At 42.0% G+C, this 20,725-nt stretch overlaps 1 protein-coding gene across 2 annotated transcripts in view; it reads right to left on the bottom strand.

The window, feature by feature from the left end:
• ABHD11 (abhydrolase domain containing 11) overlaps positions 1-3,341 on the bottom strand; it is a 168,747-nt gene extending 165,406 nt beyond the window's left edge. For both annotated transcript variants that reach the window (XM_085649719.1, XM_085649720.1), the window contains exon 1: positions 3,136-3,341. In XM_085649719.1, the coding sequence (XP_085505845.1) occupies positions 3,136-3,293 (158 nt within the window). In that variant the 5' untranslated portion in view covers positions 3,294-3,341. The remainder of the gene's footprint in view (positions 1-3,135) is intronic.
• Positions 3,342-20,725: the final 17,384 nt, after the last annotated feature.

The raw sequence follows: 20,725 nt of genomic DNA, 5'->3' as shown, positions 1-20,725 counted from the left end.
TCCTCCAGGAATGTGGAGCAGGATCCTGCTGCATCCTCTGCCCCTTCAGGGATCCCGAGTATTCATATGTTACCCCTTCGGTTCTTATCTTCCATCTCCGCTGCTTGCTTTTGTAGGGCACTCGTGATTTCTGTTAGTGCCTTTACTTCTTTTCTCACGCCTTGACCAACGTCCTCTGTGTCACTGATCCTCTGTTCTGCCGCTGTTAGCCTGATATTCACAGAGTTCAAATCTGCTCTAACCGCAGCAATCTCTAGTTGGATTGTTTATGTGGTGAGCTTTGTTGATTTTGCCAAATCATGCACCTCTGCTAGTTTCTTAAGAATCGTTTCAAGTGTACTATTTATGGCCGGTCTTTGTTTGATAGGCGAGTCAGATGTCAGTGGTTCTCCCTTGCTTTTCTTTTGCTGCTGGTGCAGTCTGCTCTCCCTGTCGGTCATATTCCTTGTTGTTTGGTCTCTGTGTTACTCCCTTGCGTTGCTTTTGAGTCCCGGTCTTGTGTCTTGGTTCCTTTAGTTCCTTGGTTCTGCTCTTTCCCTTTTCAGCTCACTATCTTGTCCGTTCTATGTCTTCTGTCCATGAGCGCCTCCTTCGGTCTTTCTGCTGTTTATCTTGCTCTGTCCCAAGTCTCCTTCTTCTGTACCCCATCTGACGTTGTTCTAGTTATCCTGCCCTGTGTTGGTCCCACCGCTTCTGTATATCCTGCTTTGATCGGTGGTTTGCCTTTGTTGGTTTTTATTTCTGGCGCTGTGTCCCCCTTTTCCTGCGTATTTTTTCCACGGCTTCTAGGGGAGTTGGTTGTTGTCCTCAGGGCACTCGTGTTGAGGGTCGGGGTCTCAGGGTCGCGCTAGTTATGTCCCCCTCCTGGTGCGCATACAAGCTTTTGCTAGATGTTTCTATCGCTTGTATTTATTTGTTGGTTGTCTTTCCTCCTCTTTACCGCTTTCTTATTATCCTCACGTGTTGTGCTTTTAATTTTACCTTACTCCCACTTTTGCGCTGATTTGTTCTTGCAAGCTTTTATGGTTTTGTTAGCTCTGCCCCCTTCTCTGCCCTGTGCTTACGGTTCCTCTCTTGCTTTATTTATTTGTATTTGTTTGTGGCCATTACAGTCCGCTTTGTTGTCCTTGGATCCCGACTTATTCACTGTTGGCTCTCCATGTTTGTGGTCAGTTCTGGCTTTCTCCTCTGTCTCCTACTTTCTTTTCTAGCTCTTTGTTTTAGTTTTGCTTTCTTCTCCTCTTGTAGTTCCACCCGCCGCCATTTTGTTTCTCCTTTCCCTCGCCTCACTGTTCACCCCCCATCCTTGTTTTCGGTGTACACGGGTTTGCCCTGCCGCCTTGTCGGACGGCAGTGTACGTCAGTGACAGAGGGGTAGGGACGGTTTGCGCGCTCTTGTGGCCGGGGGGGGGGGGTCTCCCATCTGCCCCTCTCACATTCTGTTTTTATACGGGCTTTCGCTCCCCCCGCTTGCCCCCGCTCACCTCAGATTTTGTGAGCAGACTTGGTCTCGGTCCGCCGGAGGTGCCGTCTTCTCCTGTGGCGTTCGGCTGGTCCCACTCCTCGTTGTCGCGTTGAGTTGCTAGGATCCGTCTCCTTCGTTGCTTCCTATGGGTGCCATCTTGGTCGTCTCCGTCTACGCAATGAGTTTCCGTATTAATTGCTTTTCTGAGCCTTCCTGTCACTCCGCGTTAGTGTCTATCTTCGGCGTAGGTGTTCCGACGACCAGGGTGTATTTTTCCCCCTTGTGTGTCTCGCTATTACCGGAGTATTTTCGCTTCGCTAGCTCCATTAAGGCGCATCGGCAGGATCAGGCAGCCATTAGCTCTGCTGTTCAAGCCACGCCCCCCTTGTTTTTTCTTGATAAGTTTTGGCAGAACAAAACTGCTGAAATTTATCTGGGGGAAAAGGTCCGGAAAAAAAGCGAAACTGGCGGTGCATTAAAAACCGATTAGGCATGTTCTGCTTCACTTTTCTGTAAATTTGGAATAGGAGGCATTAACCACCTCTGGTAAATACCTCACCTTGAGATAACGGTATTTTTCACTTTTAGTAAGTAGCCCACCCTATTCCGACAAACTTGCAATGAGGGCCACAGTACTTACCAAGACGTCAAAACCGATTTTGGTAACAAGGTCACGTTTTAGCAATTGTTTGCTGCGCAACTGAACGATGCCTGTTAATTGTAAGTAATATAGCACTGTGCTGAAATCTGCAATGACAGCATGCTTCAGAATAGATGCTGCTTTTGTATAGATTGATTTAATCCGAAGAAGGGAGATCATTGTATCTGAGTGGAGATGCAAAGAAATTACGTTTCTCACACTTTTTTGTGAGGCTAGCCAGTTGATGGTGTATTGTGAAGCACAGTATCTTGGGGAAAAACACTTGTAAACCTCTGTGGTTTGTTTGTGGTCGAAAAAACAGCAGATTCCAATATCACCTAGCTAAATAGTACTCATTTTATTGATTTCAGGGAGATGTGGGGGAGATAAAATTCTGAGTGGACCAGTCGAGATTCGAATCTTCAGTCTACAAACTGATTTCTATATTGCATAGATTAGCCCACAGAGGTATTTTACTAACTTTATATTACATTACAAATAAGAAGAACAAGCATTGGCATAGCCAATAGATCTCGCTTTTGGGACCTTATAAGTATTTAGTTATGCAGCACAATATCCTTAGTGCAACAACACCAACTGTTGCATGGCTAAACACTTATAAGGTCCCAAAGAAGAGACCTATTGGCTATGCCAAAGCTTGTTATACAAACAAGGAAAACTGCCTCCCTGCACACAGTTGGGTAGTAAAATAAATGTGATAGAGACCGACACTAAATGACTGGTAACCATGCTCTTATGTTACACCCGAGGCGTTCAGGAAACCCGCAAGGAAAAGTAACTGCAAGAAGCTACCCACACTGACGGACATTTTAGGTGCAAAAGTATGCCTCTGTTTTAAGGGCTTCACAACAGTCACACCTCCAGTCGCCCACGAAGTGAAAGGAGTTAACCTGCACCTAAATGGCCGTTGTTTAGGCTATCGGCTCCGCCCAGGTGCATTTACAGCTCCTCCTCGAACCGCTCTGCGTGGTGACGTCACCACGCATCCATCTGTCCTGCGCTCACTCACCTTGTACTTGTAGTGCTGAGGCTGTAAAGTCGTCGGTGGTTGTCTGTACAGGATACCGTTCCGAAAGGGCGTAGTAAAGGGAATAGTAAGGGCTGCAAGCTTCGTCTAATCATGCCCAGTTCCGTCAGAGAGCCCAACAACCGACTTGAGATTCCCATGGCTACAACTGCGCGTGCGTGAGAGGTGGCAGCGCAGAAAGTCGAATGTATGGGGATGGAGGAGGGAGGGGGGGGGAGAATTCTACGTCACATGACTGTAGGAATGCCACTAACCGATGTACAACTTTTGGAACTAGAGCGCAAGGTGTATTTATTTCCAACTCTTCGAAGAGCCATGTTGGGTGTAGCGAAAATCTATCATTTAAAAGCATACGTTACTACAGGTTCTTTTAAAGTTATATATGGTGTAAGGATGACACAAAGACAAACAATAGAAGGTTAGTTTTTTGGTCTGGCTACAGAGAGGTTATTGTGTATATTTTTTTTAATGTATTTGCAGTTTTATATAGCTTGAGCTTGGCTCAAGGGCATTAGAGAACTTTACATGAATACCAGATCACAACTGACAAGCATAACTGGCAAGTTTCCAAGGCATGGCTAGTCAAACCCTTGAAATAGAAGGTTAACACTAAATTTCTGCACACTTTGCAGTAGCCTATCTTATACTTTGTGCATAACAAAAAAGCCTTTATCCTGAGCATACATCCAATAAGATAACAGAGTCCGTAAGTATATAGTCTTTGAGACTTTTTCCTTAATTCCAAGTGTCCATTTTCTTAGTTCAGCAAGAATTATATATTTTCTTCCAATACCTGTTTTTTTCCTCAATTCGATGTTCACCGATAAACAATTCATATTATAATCTCATATCCAAAGGAGAGTACTCCTAGTAAGCAGTATCAGCTTGTAGTGATACAATTTTAAAATAATGTGCATATTCACTGTGCGTTTAGTCGCAGGCTGCGACCCCGCAACACTATAATACAAAGTCACTATTCCCCACTGACCCAACCCAAGACTCAGTTTTGTTTTGCTCTGGTTAACACAAAATCTCTGCAGTAATTGCATAAACCAATTGATGTTTCATAATGTTAACCTAAAATAATGCATTTACCATAAATTTCTTGACTTTGCATGGTTTATCGGGGCACCTGACCTACGAACAGGTATTTGGTGGCAGAATTAAGCCTCAAACTTTCTCATAGGTTCCATCAGCTAGGTGTAGACTGATCAAAGATATGATGTGTTTTGTTCTAATGATATGCAAAGTTTTAATTACCTATTGGCAGAGGAATCAAGGATCATGTTTAATGTAATAAAAGACTGTGGTCTTTTTTTCTCCACAACAGTAACATTGTGTAGTTTGTGAGGGTGGTTGCTGTTGGAATGTCAGAAGAAGCCAAGTGGTAAGAATTGCCAGGTTTGTGCTTTAAGTCAACCCCCTAAACCATTAGTTATTTTATCGCCACCTTTCAGCCATCTAAGGTTGCTACATGGCCAGTTTTATATAGGCATGACCAGTATTTTAATATATATTAGGTATATAAGACTTCCTATGGGGGGCAACATTACTGCATTTTGCAGGTTTATACTGCATAGGATCTCAAAAGTAGATTGTTGGGATGGAAACTTCCCCGGCGTGGTGTCAGATGTACAATCCCTGCTCTGAGTGCCCCAGCTTGCAACAATATCTGGACTACTGCTACTTATTTTTAGTCATGTGTGAACAGACACACCTAAAAGGGAGAGGATCAGGGCATCCTCTGTGCACTGATACAACTCCGTAGCAGTGAAGGCAGCAAAAAGAGTGCGCACTGGTGTGAAATTGGGGAGTTTTGTAAATCAATAAAGTCACGCTCTACTCTCTGTGGTCCCACCGCCTCTGGGCGACCTACAACAAAACTGCAATATAAAGAAAAGAAGCGTGCAGTTCATAGATACTTCAAAAGCAAGATGCTATTCAGTTTCAATGTCACACACAAAGAAAGTCTTCCAGGAGTCTCATGTTGTATTCTCAAGTCTTTGTTTATGCCGTAGTCCATTAATTCTTCCAGCAAAAATAAATCAATACAATCCAGGCGACGCGTTTTGTCCTCAGTGGACATCATCTGGGCTGACATTGAAACTGGATTGCATCTTGCTTTTGAAGTATCTATGAACTGCACGCTCCTTTTCTTTATATTCCATCCTCTGTGCACATCAAAGCCTCTTTGATTTCAGGGGGAGTTACTGGTCAGTGGGACCTTGGCTCATTGTCAGGAAGATGGTGGCACCGATAAGGTTGGCACTACCGGGGGAATTTGATACAGAGGAAGGCTGAGTCCTTTGAACCTTTATGGCACATATTTTAGTGGAGGCTAACAGCCATGTGTGAGTCCTGGTCACTCACTTGGCCTAGGGTCTGCTCTAAATTGGAGATACTCCTGCCGTGGCAGACTGCCCCTTTGACAAAGGGCAGTGCAGAGGAAAGAGCACTTTAAAGGAGGTGACACCCCCAATCCGAATTTCAAAAGCTGGACTCTAAATCACAGATGTGTCTGGATTTGGACTATAAAGGTGGGAGTAAGTGCCCCATTCTTTGTTGAACAGCCACAAGAAGATCGACAAGACTTCTGTGATGCTGGAACTAGGACCAGGGACATAGGTCTGCCAGTCTTCCTGCTGGGTGAGAGGATATGACCCAGGGAAACAAGGCTACTAGTCAAAAGCCTGGAGCACCAGCCCGCTGCCTGCTTGCCAAAGACAGAGCACCCTGTAAGGAGGAGTTCACTGAATTTGTCTGCCTGCCAAAACAAGCAAGCCTTATGAGGAGGAGGAAAAAGAGCCTACCAAGACCAGCACACCCTGTGAGCAGGAGAGCACCTAGAGTCTATCTGCTTTTCCATGAGCAATAAAGCCCTGTGAGGAGGAGGAGAGCACCTGTAGGGAGTGAAGCTAAGTGGGGATCCTGGTGATTGGCTCCTGATGAGTGAAGTGTGTGACTGTTTGGCCTGGTCAGGACTGCAGCAGAAGTGTGGACCATCCACATCGATACTGCAAAGTTGGTGATCCCTCGTGTTGCCAGGAAGGGAACTATGCGATATTCTGTCTGCCACCCATGTGTGCGACAGTGTCCGCAATCCCTGTGTGAGCATGAGCAGGGCCTCCGTGAACGGTGGGCGTCACCCATCCAGGCGCCAAAGTCAAAGACCCCAGTTTGACCAGAAGTGGGGCCACTGTGTAGTGTGAGCAGTCCCCCTTGTGTGAAGTCTGTAACCCCAGTGTTGCCAGAAACGGGACAACTGAGAGGATTAGGCTGTCGCCCATTTGTGGTCCGAGGTCAAAGACACCTGTGTGATCAGGAAGGGAGCCACCATGTGATCAGGGCCATTGCCCTGGTTCGTTGTGTGAAGGAGCACTTACCGATCACTGTTGGACATCCAACATCAACTGGGGACTGAGGAGGCTATGGCGTCAGTGGGGAAATACAGCAAGAGGTCGTGGGCTGTCAGTAGTAGGAGACCGGAGCTCGCAGAAGAGTGTCCCAGGTCTCCCCAGGTTGCTGTCTACCATTGGGTCGGGTAAAACTGTTCCAGGCTGTCGGGCATGTTGGGGACTTGCACACATTTAGTACTTAGATGCTGCTAAACAGGAACTCTTAAGGCAAAGCATGAGACTTTGGTGTGTGTGGGGCTACTATGAGATTCATCAGGGAATCACCTCCAGTATAGAATAGAGAACACCACCCATACTTGAAGGGACAGAGGAACTCAGAGATTCCACGCAGGAAAGCGCTAGCATGCTGACCTTAAGAATGCTGTGTGGCTTATTTAGCATGTCGTATATTGTATTGTATTGTAATTGCATTTATATAGCGCTTACTACCCCTGACGAGGCGTCAAAGTGCTTTTTCGGCGATGTATATGCTTTATGTGTTTACATTAAATACTCTGTTTTTCATAAACAATTGTATCTGACTAGAGGATCAACTTATTGCTGCTGCTCTTTGTATATTGAGTTATGAGTCTGTGTAGCTTAGCACCTGCCTCCCCCTGAGAAGCCTTTGAATGCTCAACCCTTGCTGCAACAAACATTCAAATAATGGATGGGTAGTACTTGGCCCAGTTACCTGGGACCTATAGTAGGTCGAGCCCTGGGACAATAGGACTAAAACTCCCATAGTTGGACCTGTCGCTGCTGCTTGGCCTATGCCCGCTGAAGGACATTCTGACAAAGATATTGTGAAGGCTCTTGAAAGTAAATCTTGTGACAAGAAACCAGTGAAGGACTTTTAAAAGCAGGCAGGTGTGGTCTTGTAGGTTTAAGTGAAGAAGTTATCTCACTCCCAGGTTGTACATTTTTTTACTTAACTGTTGCTCATGTAAAGCGCTCTGATACCTTCGGGTCAAGTTCACGCTATATAAAACTCATCTTAAAAAAAAAAAAAAAAAGTCAGAGTATGTGAGGTATTTACACAGTCCATTTGTGATATAGCAAGGGATGTAGTTCCTCGATCTTTTGCAGGAATCCCAGGTACGGAAAGATACTTCAAAGTGCCCAAATAGTGAGAAATGCACTTTATTGACAAAGGTGGAGGATGATCAGTAGGTTTATTCTCAGGTGATGACATCCATCCGTCAGGACTCCGGCAATGCAACTGGTGCAGGGTAAAATGCTCTTAACAGTAACTTTCCTAGACATTTTATAAGGCAAGATGTAACAGTGAACTTGAGGGTTCATGGAGAGAGCAGAGTCCAAGATTATTCTTGGGAACATGCTGTCAACAGATCATAGTTTTCTAGTCTGAATATATGCGAGTCTCAGTTTTAGATGTGTTGAATTTAAGTTGATTTGTAATCATCCAGTGTTCAGTGGCTTTAAAGCAGTCACCTATTCTTGAACTTTCAAAATTGTTCAGATTTTCCAGTTTTGGAATGATCTATGTATGCTCAACACAGTTATATGGAAGATTCATTCACATTTTGGATCGGGCAAGAGGTGTATTAAAGTCTTGCACTTAGCTATTGGCTATTATGTGTACGTAAACAATGAACATCAGGAAGCAAACCTGTCACACACTGTAGTGAAGGCACATCTGCTCTTAAGGTTTCCACACCTGTATTGATGCTACTCCAATGGTATATATTGTTTTTCACCAAAATCTGATTTAACACCATAGTGTGACTTTTAGTATAATTTGCGCCCCAAAAAGTATTTCTACATACAATAAAACACCACCCTCATATGCCAGAAAGGGAACTAAATGGCCCTAAAAAATCCTAGTTGCGCAAGACAGAATAATTTAGGAATCCTTAATGCAAAGAGTCTTCTATACAATTTGAGGTATACAAAAAGTAAAATTAATTTAATAAAAAACCCGTTGACTTCTCACTACAGTAAAGAATCAATAGCCCTGCCCCTTCAGAAAACAACAAAAATAATGTTCTAAACTTAATCTGCTCCTTGGCTTGCCTAAATCTAGACCAATCCATGAAACAATTAAAAGCACAAACAAAAAGCACCTCTCTCATCACCCAAACTTCTAGCTTATTAAGCTGTACAATCACCGGCTCGAATACAGAACAAATAAATTAATTCAGCCTTCACAAGCCCACCAAAGCATGCCAATTTGAAACTATACGTGGGCAAGAATGCCAAGATCTGCACACAAAAACTATCATATTATTCTTATAATTCATCCAAGACACATAGTCTTAGTAAAAAAAATTAAAAAGGCTAACAGAAGCAATCTTATTCTAATACAATGTCAACATCTGCAAGCAGCTTTTATGAACTTCCGTTCTGCTTTGGCCCAGCACTGTGAAATTCATGAATTGATCCGCAATTTCAACCATAACTTAATATTTTTAACTGAAACATGGTTTGACGAAACCTCACTGACTAAATGCACCCATACAGTTCCACCCTGCAACACCTTGACAGATTGGGTCGAAAAGGTGGCGGAGTTGCTCTGATACCCATTTAGTAGCTGATTTGAAACCAGAATATCTGCATTAATTGCAGCTTTTCCGTTAAACAAATTGGGTGATCATGGCAAATATTTAATTTTACCGATTCTTCTTTTCCTGACTGCTGCATATGAAAGCACCTTCAAATATGTCAGTTGAGAAAACCAGCTGTACAAAAACCTATTGGACTTAACCTATTGTGTTTAATTTGCTAGACTATAATGTTGTTCCCACTATAAGATTCTGGGTCACCTATAGGGTTCATGTGACAACGGTTTTGCCTGATAGTTCATTAATGGCAGGGTTGGGGCATAATTGGTTGTAAATTTATGTTTAAAAACGATCACTTTTAATACGTATTTTTCAGTGCAGTGCTAAAATGTGACATATTAATGTCAATGCTTCCATATGTTAAAGAAATACAGTTTTTTCAATTTTGGAGTGATGTCATCATACCTTATATGATGTGTGTTGTATGACTTACATGGCAAACATATTCAGGGCTCGGTTCATGCACAGGCTTTAGGAGCCATGCCAGACCCCTAGCTCAGCTCTGGCTTGCCTCGCGCTCCTAATTTGTTGGCACGCCCACCTCTAGTGACATGTTCTGTGGTCTCCACCCAATAATTTAGCTCTTTCCAGGGCTTGACCACAGGTGCCCACCTCTCACCCTTGATAACCCTACATACAAACCTTATATATCCTCTGCGCTCGACCAATCTTGATCTGGCCATTATTCCATGTGTTAAGAGAGTAAGAGCGGGAGGCTGCTCTATTTGTGCAAAAGCCTCAGCTCTCTGGAACTTGCTCTCCCCTTCCATCAGGAGCATTCAGAACCATTTTCAGTTCAGGAAAACACTGAAGACCTGGCTCTTCTCTATTTGGGGTCCCTTTCTCTCCTCACTGTTTTAAACTGCTGCTGCAGTCTGTTTCTTGCAATGGACTAGCGATGGGAAGCCCTGTTGCTGGGGCAGCTATGTGCATTACAAATTTTATAACATAGCATATACGACTCCTCTAGGCAGAATACTACTTTATCAGAGCAAACTGCAGACCTCATGTCCAATCTCATCCCACCTCCAACAGGATTATCTTTCTAGGTGATTTAGACCTACATTTGGAAATGCAACAGGAACAAGCACTGGCATATATAAATCATTTTAGCCGGTTAAAATCTGCCAGACTGCCACCCAGGTAACCCCTCCCCCCCTAACACCTACAGTCCCACCACCAATCTCACATTACAAGCAAAACTCATGGAAGACTGTGTGGCAAACCAACTAAAGAAATACTTATCCAAGAATGACCTGATTGGAGCCTCCAATTAGATATTCGATCAGGTCAGAGTATCGAATACACTACCCTCCATTTTGTGGATTATGCACTTAATGACCTAGATTGCAGTGAGTGGTGGATATTAATCAGTTATTTGGGTTGAGAAGGATAGCTGAGGGATAGAGGAGGGAAAAAGGTTTGCATTTATATAGCGCTTGTTACCACTGTTGGGGTGTTGAAGTGCTTTTTTGGCGAGTAGCACGCTACTCCAGAACCCATTAAAGGATTAGTGTTGAATTAGTAAAGTGAAATATGAAAGTAATTTGAGTGGTGAATGATTTGTTAATCAGTTATTTGGATTGAGAAGGATAGCGGAGGGATAGAGTAGGGAAAAAGGTTTGCATTTATATAGCGCTTGTTACCCCTGTTGGGGTGTTGAACCGCTTTTTCGGCGAGTAGCACGTTACTCCGGAACCCATAAAGGATTAGTGGTGAATTAGTATAGTGAAATATGACAGTAATTTGAATGGTGGATATTATTCAGTTATTTGTATTGAGAAGGATAGCGGAGGGAAAAAAGAGGGAAAAAGGGTTGCATTTATATAGTGCTTGCTACAGCATATGAGGTATTGAAGCGCTTTTTTCGGCGAGTAGCACGATACTTGGAACCCATGAAGGATTAGTGGTGAATTAGTATGGTGAAATATGAAATTTGATAAGTGGATATGTTAGTCTGTTATTTTGATTGAAAATGATAGTGGAGGGATAGAAGAGTGAAGGATTTATATTTTTATGACAAATTAATCATAATTATGCAAACCGGTGTAGTCGCTCAATTTTCAGTCATTTTGTGTCAAAAGAGTAACGAGAAATTACCAAAATTATTCCAGTTGCTTTGACGTAATTACAATTTTGCAGAGGTCTACCCAAAATTTTAAAGGAAAACACCTTTGACAAACTTTCTCTAGGGCTGCCCCCAACCTCTGGAACTACGTGCCACTCTCCGTTAGCAAAGCACCTTTATTGCACATTAAAAACAACAAAAAAATCTTTCTAGATGGTTAAGTTTCACTTACCTACTAGTATGTAGACTCCAGAACTGTAAACTCATCCAGACTGCCCATGGACCTTCTTTATTTATCTCTGTCTTAAAACAAGTAGAAGGTTGTTCCTGGTGTTAAGATGCACACCGTAAACATGTTTAGAAAACTACATTCTATGCGATGGTACTGTTATCACTCCTTTATTTTTCTTATCTGGCTACCTGACACAATAATATGTATTGTCTTTCACACCTACATGCTTCTTTTGTGACCTGAGCCATGAAAATAGAATTGGTGTTGTCCTGATAGCTAAGCCCTAGGGATATTTATTGTTTATAAATCACCACTGTGCGAGGTGGTACTAGGTTTTTGACATCTTAATTCCTCTGCTGGTTGTGAAGGAATGTCACAAGGAAGAGTATATGTAGTATAACTCTCTGTAAGAGAAGAAGCCAAGCAAGAGGTCGTCAATTCCTATCATTCATCTGCACAGGAAGTGACACCACTAGACTTTCCATCATCGAGCTGCACAGAAAGGGACATCACTGGTTTCCTGACAAAACTCTTTTCGAAAGAAGAAGCCACACAAGAGTACTTCATTTTACATCATCTATCTGCATAGAAAGTGACATCACTGGACTTCCCATCATCCCTCTGCACAGGAAGTGACATAACTGACTTCCCATCATCCATCTGCAGAGAAAGTGATATCACTCACCAAACATGAAAAGGAGATATGGGACCTGCTGCACGACCACGCTCCGGATCTCCTCTTTCTCACAGAAACATGGCTAAACCCAACCTTGTAACCGGACGTCGCTACTGCCATCCCCGCTTGCTACAAGATCATTGAGCAAAACCATCATCAGAATCCCAGAGGTGGTGTTGCCATCATATTCAAAGATACCATCAGCTTGCACCACCTACACCCCCACTAGCTACACGGAACACCTCACGCTCAAGATGCATGTCACAGTCAACTTCTCCTTGGGTGGAACCCTCGTATACAGACCACCTGGACCCCTCAACAATTTCACCAGTGACATCACAGACTACATTGCAGTCCTCATTATTGAAGGCAGTACCTTCACCCTCAACGGAAACCTTTACTTTTGATAGGGATCAGGGTATCTAAAATATGCCCACTACCACGGATAGAGTAATCACACAGTTACACGCACATACATTCATCATACGCTAGGGCCCATTTCACTAACACGCGCTCAAATACTCTACCAGCAATAAACCTGTGGAAAGAAAACACCTAAACACCCTGCATCGATATCAGGTCGATCAGATCTGGTTTTGTGACTGTCCTAATCAATAACATAATCTACACAACATATACAATAACGATCAGAAATATAAACCCAATAATTGACAAGAAAGAAAATTCAACACCATGTTTAAAAGTATATTGCTTTATCTAAAATTAGTCAAAGTAAATCAATCAGAATAAATCATTTCTCATAGTTACCTATTCTAACTAAGTGTCAGAACGGGTCAGGACAAGTCTCTCGGTAAAGTCTCTCAAGACGAAGTCCCTCAGCATCGATCCTCAGCAACGCAGATTCACGCGGCAAAGGCAAAATGGCAAGTGGCAAAGCCCTCCCTAAGCTAACATTTTTTATAGTAAACATTACAATGGAAACACACATAAAGTTTGCAATATACACTGAATCACTGAGCAGAGCGAGAAGGAAGAAATGTAACATTGCTACATCTGAAAATCTCCGCTCAGGAAAAGTCACAAGACGGAAACTACGGAACAGGAACCAAGAAACTATTAAAGTATCCGATTTGTTCAACTTCCCTCGGCAGCCGAACCACAGTTCATTGTTCATTTCTAAAACTCCTTTGTTTCCCAAGGCTACCCTGGATGTTCCATTTCTTTTGGAGATCCTCCAAAACTGCTGCTGTCCTCATGGAAAGTTTTCATACGAGGACCATGGTCAGTCAACTTCAGGACCATTTCCAGCAGGGGTCTCCCTCGTCACGTCTTTCATTTTACAAATCACGGGCAGGCTTCAAAATTCAGCCATCTTAACACAGGCCTCCATAGGCCACAATGGACCATCTTAATTAAAGAGACAAAATAAACGTTACTACAGCATAGTGATTAAACAGTGTTAACCCCACTAATACCCTTATGTGTATGTATTTATCTAGCTTTTGCAACATAAAAAAAACATTAATTCAGACAGCGTTTTGTGCTCAAAATAAACAGCACACAGCAACGTTTAAACATGGAAACCTGCACGTTATTTTTTAGAAAACAAAAACAGCACACGCATGCTAACCCTCGTGTAACTTTCTCTTATGTTAAGACAAACGGATTGATTAATAAAAACACACTTGCACAAGACAAATAATTAATTGTTATTTATTAATAATTAATAAAACGCATAGACATACTAGAGCTTCAAAAGCCCCTGAATTTTCTAAATGAAAACTCTGCTCCAGCAATCCCCCCTTTGGTGATTTTATCACCAAATAAACCCAAAAAAAAAAAAAAAATTAGTGAAAATTTAGTCCCATTTTAGGAGAAATCAGAAATGTCTTTTCCCCTTACACAACATTAAACACCAGTCACTCTTTCATCATCCCTCTTTGTCTCTAAGTAAACACTCTCCCTCAATTCTTCTAGTTCAATTTCTTGAGGTTCTCTTTTCGACCTCTTGTTTTTCTTTTCCTTATTCAATTTCTTCCTCCCTCCCCTGTTTTTACAACACACACACACCAATCTTATTATTAATAAAGCCACAATTATACAAGACAAGGGAAACAATATTCTACCTATAATAGTACTACCTATCTTTGCAATAAAATCCTTAACAGCTATCATTTTATTAGCTATTTTAGTCCACAAACTCTCAGCTTCAAGTGGTACTAATTCGTCATGCAAATCAGTAATATTTTTGATATAGACCTTCAGGTCTTTACTTTCGTCAGGAATGTAAGTGCAACAATGTTGAACTTTCAATATTCCACAGACTCCACCCTCCTTGGCCAATAGAATATCAAGGGCAAGTCGATTTTGCATAGACATGGCACGTACGGCACTTAATTCCGTATTCACCAAAAGAAACCCTCCTGCGGTATTTGTCGATAAGCGATCAACCACTGTGGACAGTTTCCGAATTCCATAAGCATTTAAAGAAATTCCCACTGCTGGAATCAAAACCCCAAAAATATCACCCACAATTTCAGACCAAGTTTCTCTCTTAAAACGTGTTAATAAGTTAATATCTTCTACATCTCTTATTTTATCTGTATGAAAAATCTTAGGAAAAACCAGGCCCACATAACATGTGCCATACCAATGGTCAGGCAACTTGTAATAAGCCTTGTTCCCACAAACATAGTACACTCCTGGAAAAATTGTATCTTCTCCACCTCTGAAACCCCAACCTGTCGCAACGAAGTATGTATCATGGCACTCACTAGTCCCCACAAAATATGTATCATATTGGGATTTCCTTCTTGTAATGCAAAGTTTACCCTTCTGCGGTGCATCTAAAGCTAAAGTTGGACTAGCCCCATTCTTCAACTCTTTTCCCATCTCAATGTCCCAAATTGTCTCACTCACTTCATATTTTCCCGCTTTCTCATGCATGTTCACTCTCCTTTCTTCTACCATATCCAGGAAAGCTTTCTCCTCTTCTTTCAAACTGCAAGTTAAATTATTCTTAAAAATGTAATCTAATGTTAATCCTTTTTCTTCAATAAAAATCTCACCAAAAGTGTTAGCTTCTTTAGCTGGATTCAGCTCTTTGTTCATTGGCAAGTGCCCAAAAATACTATCTCTGTTAGACATCTTATAATCTACTTTCCCTAACAAATAAAAAACACTACTTAAAATACTACAAGAAATACCATATGTAGCTGGTAAATGGTGATAAGTAACACCCTCTGAAACGGATGCAGGTAATTGCATACAAACATAGCAATCCCTTACTTCCATTGTCTTCACATATTCATATAACAGTTTCGAAAAAACATTACTAGAAAAGTTATTAATTGACCTATCTTTATGTATGTAACTACTACTTCTAATTGGAACTACTTTTTGTGAATTCTTCTCTACATTTGTCACATTTTCTATATGCATTCCAAACTCTACTTTAAAAGTAACTAATAAAACTAAAACACCCCATAGAAGCATTAATAATCCAGTACAACAGCAGCACATCCTACACCACCTCTTAAAGAAGGCACATCTATTTCTATTATCCTCTATGTTAGCCATTTTAGTTTAGCCTTTACTACTCCACTGCTGTTTGAACTTCTTCAATTCTTCAGCAATTCTTCAGCTTTCAGTTTATCCAAATGATCTCTTCGTTCACTTGATCCAAGTGAATCTTTCTTTCACTCAGTTTGGATACTTGTCATTCTTCACTTCAATTTCTTCAACATCAAATTGTATCAGATCTCCAACATCAAAATCCTCAGTACTCGACTCTTCTCCGATGTCAGTCAAGAGTACTTTCAGAATTTCACCAGTATCTTCCTCAACCACTTCTCTCAAGACCACTTCCGGATTATCTCGAGTCACTGTTTCTTCCTTTCCTCCTTCAGACAGTGCCACATAAGACCATTCCGGTGATCTGTACTTTTGGTTGGGTCTTCTTACTCTTTTTATTTCCACTGGTTCGTTTGACTCCTTTGATTCTTCTCCTTCAGCTTTTGAACTTTGACTCGAAACTTCATTCACTTGTTCAGCTTTTGATGAATTTGCTCTTATTACTCTGTATCTCAGCCTCTTAACTCTGTTGTTAGGCCAACGGTCTCCCCTTAACACCTTCTTCGGCTTTATTTCTTAATTACTTCTTTCTCCAATCCAAGTTCTCTTTCTCAGAACTCGACCCTCTGTTTGTTCATCCTCATCATCTGTTTCAAGTGCCTCTTGTTTCCGTTTTCCAGCAGCTTTCTTCTTCTCCACAGATTTTTTCACCACTGTTTGAGACTTCCCTACTCCTGTCCCTCCTCGGGTCTCCGACACGCAATCTTCTCGCTGTCTACTTGTCCCTTCACCTAGCTCCTCATGAATGTTCCCTACACCTCCTCGGGGGTCTTCCGCAATCTGTCCCTCTCTATCTTCTTCTGACCCTGTTTCTTCAAGTATAATCTCAAGTGGTTCTTCAATCTCCTCCTCTTCTGATTCAGGAGTAGTCTCTGTGTGATTTTTCTTTTCTTTTCTTTTTCCTTCACTGCTGTTTGAAACTTCAGGCTCTCTTACAGAATTCGATCTTCTCTCTGATACTCGCAGTGATTCTCTTGAAGCTCTCTCTGCTTCTTTTCTCACTGATTCCGTATCTTCAGTATCTTCACCATCACTAGAATCTGACTCTTCAAAATACTCTTTACCAGTCCCTTCTTTTGGATTTGGAACTCTCAGAGTATGACTTGCATGTACCCAGTGCTTCACTCCAGCACACTTTACTGCAGTCGTCGTAGTCAGAATAACTTGTCTCGGCCTTCCCCACCTTGGAATCAAGCAATTTCTTCTTCTGTGCACCTTAATCCTTACCCAGTCTCCTGGACTCAGATCATGGGCTTGCTTCTTCTCAAGTGTGGTAGCTTCTTCTCCAACCTGGTGAAACACAGAATGAACTGCGTCAGCCAGGCCTTTACAGTAATCCAAAATCATGTCATCAGTTATTGTCACCAACTTATTGACAGGCACGAATGCATGGCGCATAGCACGTCCCATGATTATCTCGTGCGGACTCAAACCAGTAGTTCTATCTGGAGTAGATCTCATTGTCATCAGAACTAGAGGCAAAACATCTGGCCATTTCATGCCAGTGGCTAAGCACATCTTTCCAATCCTATTCTTGATCGTGCCATTAATCTGCTCAACCACACCAGAAGCCTCTGGTCGGTATGCACAATGTAGCTTCTGCTGTATTTTCAATGCTTCACAAATCAAACCCATGGGCTCATTTTGAAAATGTCTACCTCTATCAGACTCAACTGTTACTGGAAACCCGTACCTAGGAATCAACTCCCTCAACAGTAACTTTGCCACTGTTAATCCATCATTTCTTCTAGTCGGGTAAGCTTCCACCCACCTTGAAAACAAACAGACTACCACTAGAACATACCTCAGTCTGTTCACTTGGGGCATCTCAATGAAATCAATCTGCATTCTTGTAAAAGGAACTCCTTCTCTGCCTATTGTTCCCAGACTCACCACTGTCTTTTTCCCAGTGTTAAATTGCTGACAAACTAAACACCTCTGACAGATACTTTCTGCAATTGTCCTGAACTTTGCATTGTACCAGGTTTGTTTGAACGACCTAACCATCGCGTCCCTCCCCAAATGTCCCTGGCCATGATACATCCTTGCCATTGACGACAAGATTGAGTTGGGCATTACTGGTCTGCCATCTCTGTAGACCCAAACATGGTCTGTTTCTCTTGGAGCACATCCTGCCTTAATCCAATCTTGTTTCTCTTCTTCTCCTGCCTCATCTTGTAACTGCTTCACTTCATCCCATGTTTCTAAGACATTAGTAAACATCACAGAAAGAAAAGACATTTCCCCTTCTCTGTCTCTATTAATGGACTGATTTGTCTTGGCGCAATATTGCGCAACATCATTGGCGTACCTGTTTCCAATCGTTATGAAATCCTCCCCCTGACCATGGGCAGCACACTTTACAACTGCTAACTCCTTAGGCAGCTGTATCGCCTCAAGCAATTTTCCAATCATTTCAGCATTCTTTATTGGAGTTCCACTCGATGTCAAGAAACCTCTTTGTAGCCAAAGTTGGCCAAAATCATGCACAACTCCAAATCCATACTGACTATCAGTCATCACAGTTGTCCTCAAATCTTTCCCAATCTCACAAGCTTTTGTCAATGCCACCAATTCAGCAACTTGGCAGATTTTACTCCTTTCAATGGTGATGCTTCCATGACCTCTGAAACTTTGCACACCGCATATGCTGCACATAGCACACCATCATCATTCCTCTAGCATGATCCATCCACAAACAACACATGGTCACTCTCATTCAAGGGAAGATCCCTTATGTCTGGTCTTGGTTTTGTACAGTACTCAAGCACATCCAAACAATCATGATCATCTTCCATCTTCACACCCACATTTTCAATGTCTGGCAAAAGCGTCGCTGGATTCACATTCACACATCTCTCGAGAGTCACATTTGATGCTCCCAGTATCACTTTTTCATATTTGGTCAATCGACTATGTGACATGTACTGAGTTCTGCTTCTTGTCAAAAGAATTGCCACATTGTGAGGTACAAATACCCTTACAGGATATCCCATTATGATTCCCTCACTCTGTTCCAGGCTCCTGCATGTTGCAGCCACAGATTTCAGACAACCTGGTAAACCCACAGCTACAGGGTCAAGTGTTGATGAAAAGTACGCAATAGGCCTTCTCAATTGTCCATGTTTCTGGATTAACACTGAAAGTGCACATCCATTTCTCTCACTGCAGTACAGCTCGAATTCTTTTTCATAGTCAGGCATACCCAAAGCTGGAGCCTCACACATTTTACTTTTAAGCTCTTCAAATGCTGCCAATTGTTCTGCATCCAGATGCAATGGATCTGTCATTTCACTTTTTGTCAGTTTAATCAGTGGCTTTGCTATCAGAGAAAAATTAATTATCCACTGACGACAATATCCCACCATACCCAGGAACATTCTCACTTCTCTCTGGGTTTTTGGAGCTTTCATTTCTCTGATTATTCTGATCCTGTCAGTAGTCACTTTTCTCAGACCTTTTTCAATATTGTGTCCAAGATAATGCACCTCTTTCTTGCAAAATTGCAATTTGGCTGAAGATACCTTTAACCCTCCATCTGCCAGATGATTCAGTAAAGCTATGGTATCTACTTCACAAGCTTCACGTGTCTTTGATGCCACCAATAGGTCATCAATATATTGTACTAGCACTGAACTCTCAGGCATGATCAGACTTTCCAACGATCTTTTCAATAACTGATTGAATATCGAAGGACTCTCCGTATACCCCTGTGGGATACGACACCATGCTAAAATACGCTGGCCAAACCTAAATGCAAAAATCGGCTGGCTGTCATGATGCAATGGAATTGAAAAGAACGCATGACACAAATCAATCACTGTATACCACTCAGCATCATGTGGAATTTGATACAGAATCACTGATGGATTTGGCACAATAGGACAACATGCCACCACAATTTGATTAACTTTTCTCAGATCTTGCACGATCCTAAATTTCCCATTGGGCTTTTTCAGTCCCATTATCGGTGAATTACACGGACTACTCAGTAGTTCTCTCAGAACTCCTTGCTGAATCATTTTCTCAATTATAGGAGTTATCCCTTCAATTATTTCTGGTGTCATTTTGTACTGAGGAATGTTAGGATATGTAATTCCCTCTTTCACTGCAATTTTCACTGGATCTACATTATTCATCAATCCCACATCCTCTCCTGTAAAATCCCAAACTACTCTTTTCACTGTGTCTCTCAGCTCTTGAGGCAAATCCTCCGGATTAAACACAGCAAATGCACCAATTAACTCACTCTCTCTATTTTCTAGAGTCATTCGGTAGAAAACATCATCATCTGGTGTCTCAAAAGCTATTCCATCTGGTGTACAAAAAATTGTGCAGTTCATCTTACACAATAGGTCCCTACCTAACAGGTTCACTGGACTCGTGTCACAGACAATAAATCTGTGCATGTCTGAAAATTTCCCTATCTGTACTCTTACTGGTTCAGTAAGACGTGTTCTGATTTGTGTATTAGCTACACCAACTACTTGGATTGCTTCATCCGAGAGAGGAAGATTTCTAACATCTGTTGACCTGACAGTTGATCTTGTCGCATCTGTGTCTACCAAAAAAGTAACACTCTCCTCATTTATTTTCCCATCCACAAATGGTCCTGCCTGGTCTATTTCTAGAGTTGCACCAAGTATGCACTCTTCTTCCTCTCCTCGGCACCGTCAATAATCACCCTCAGACTCACTCCCTTCACTCTTTAACAAGTACTGCTGTACTTTGTTAGAACGTCTTGGTTTGTTTACCTGCTCATCATTGTAGAATCCTGAATCCTGATTATACTTTTGTAACCCTCTATTCTGCGGCAAGGGCGGTTTTGGCTCTTGACTCTGCTGTCTCACAACTTTCTGTTGTTGCTGTTGTTGATTATTTCCTTCGTTCTGGTTCTGCACCTGTTGATTTAAAGGTTTACTCTCATTACTCACTAATGGTGGATTAGGACATTCAGATCTCCAATGTCCCAGTTGGCCACAGTTGTGACAAGGGAACTTTTTCTTCGCTTCCTCAAGACTT

This window comes from Triturus cristatus, chromosome 3_2 (assembly GCF_964204655.1).
Source record: "Triturus cristatus chromosome 3_2, aTriCri1.1, whole genome shotgun sequence".
NCBI lineage: Eukaryota > Metazoa > Chordata > Amphibia > Caudata > Salamandridae > Triturus > Triturus cristatus.
The sequence above is the reverse complement of the archived record's forward strand: the minus strand, read 5'-3'. Positions and strand labels throughout refer to the sequence as shown.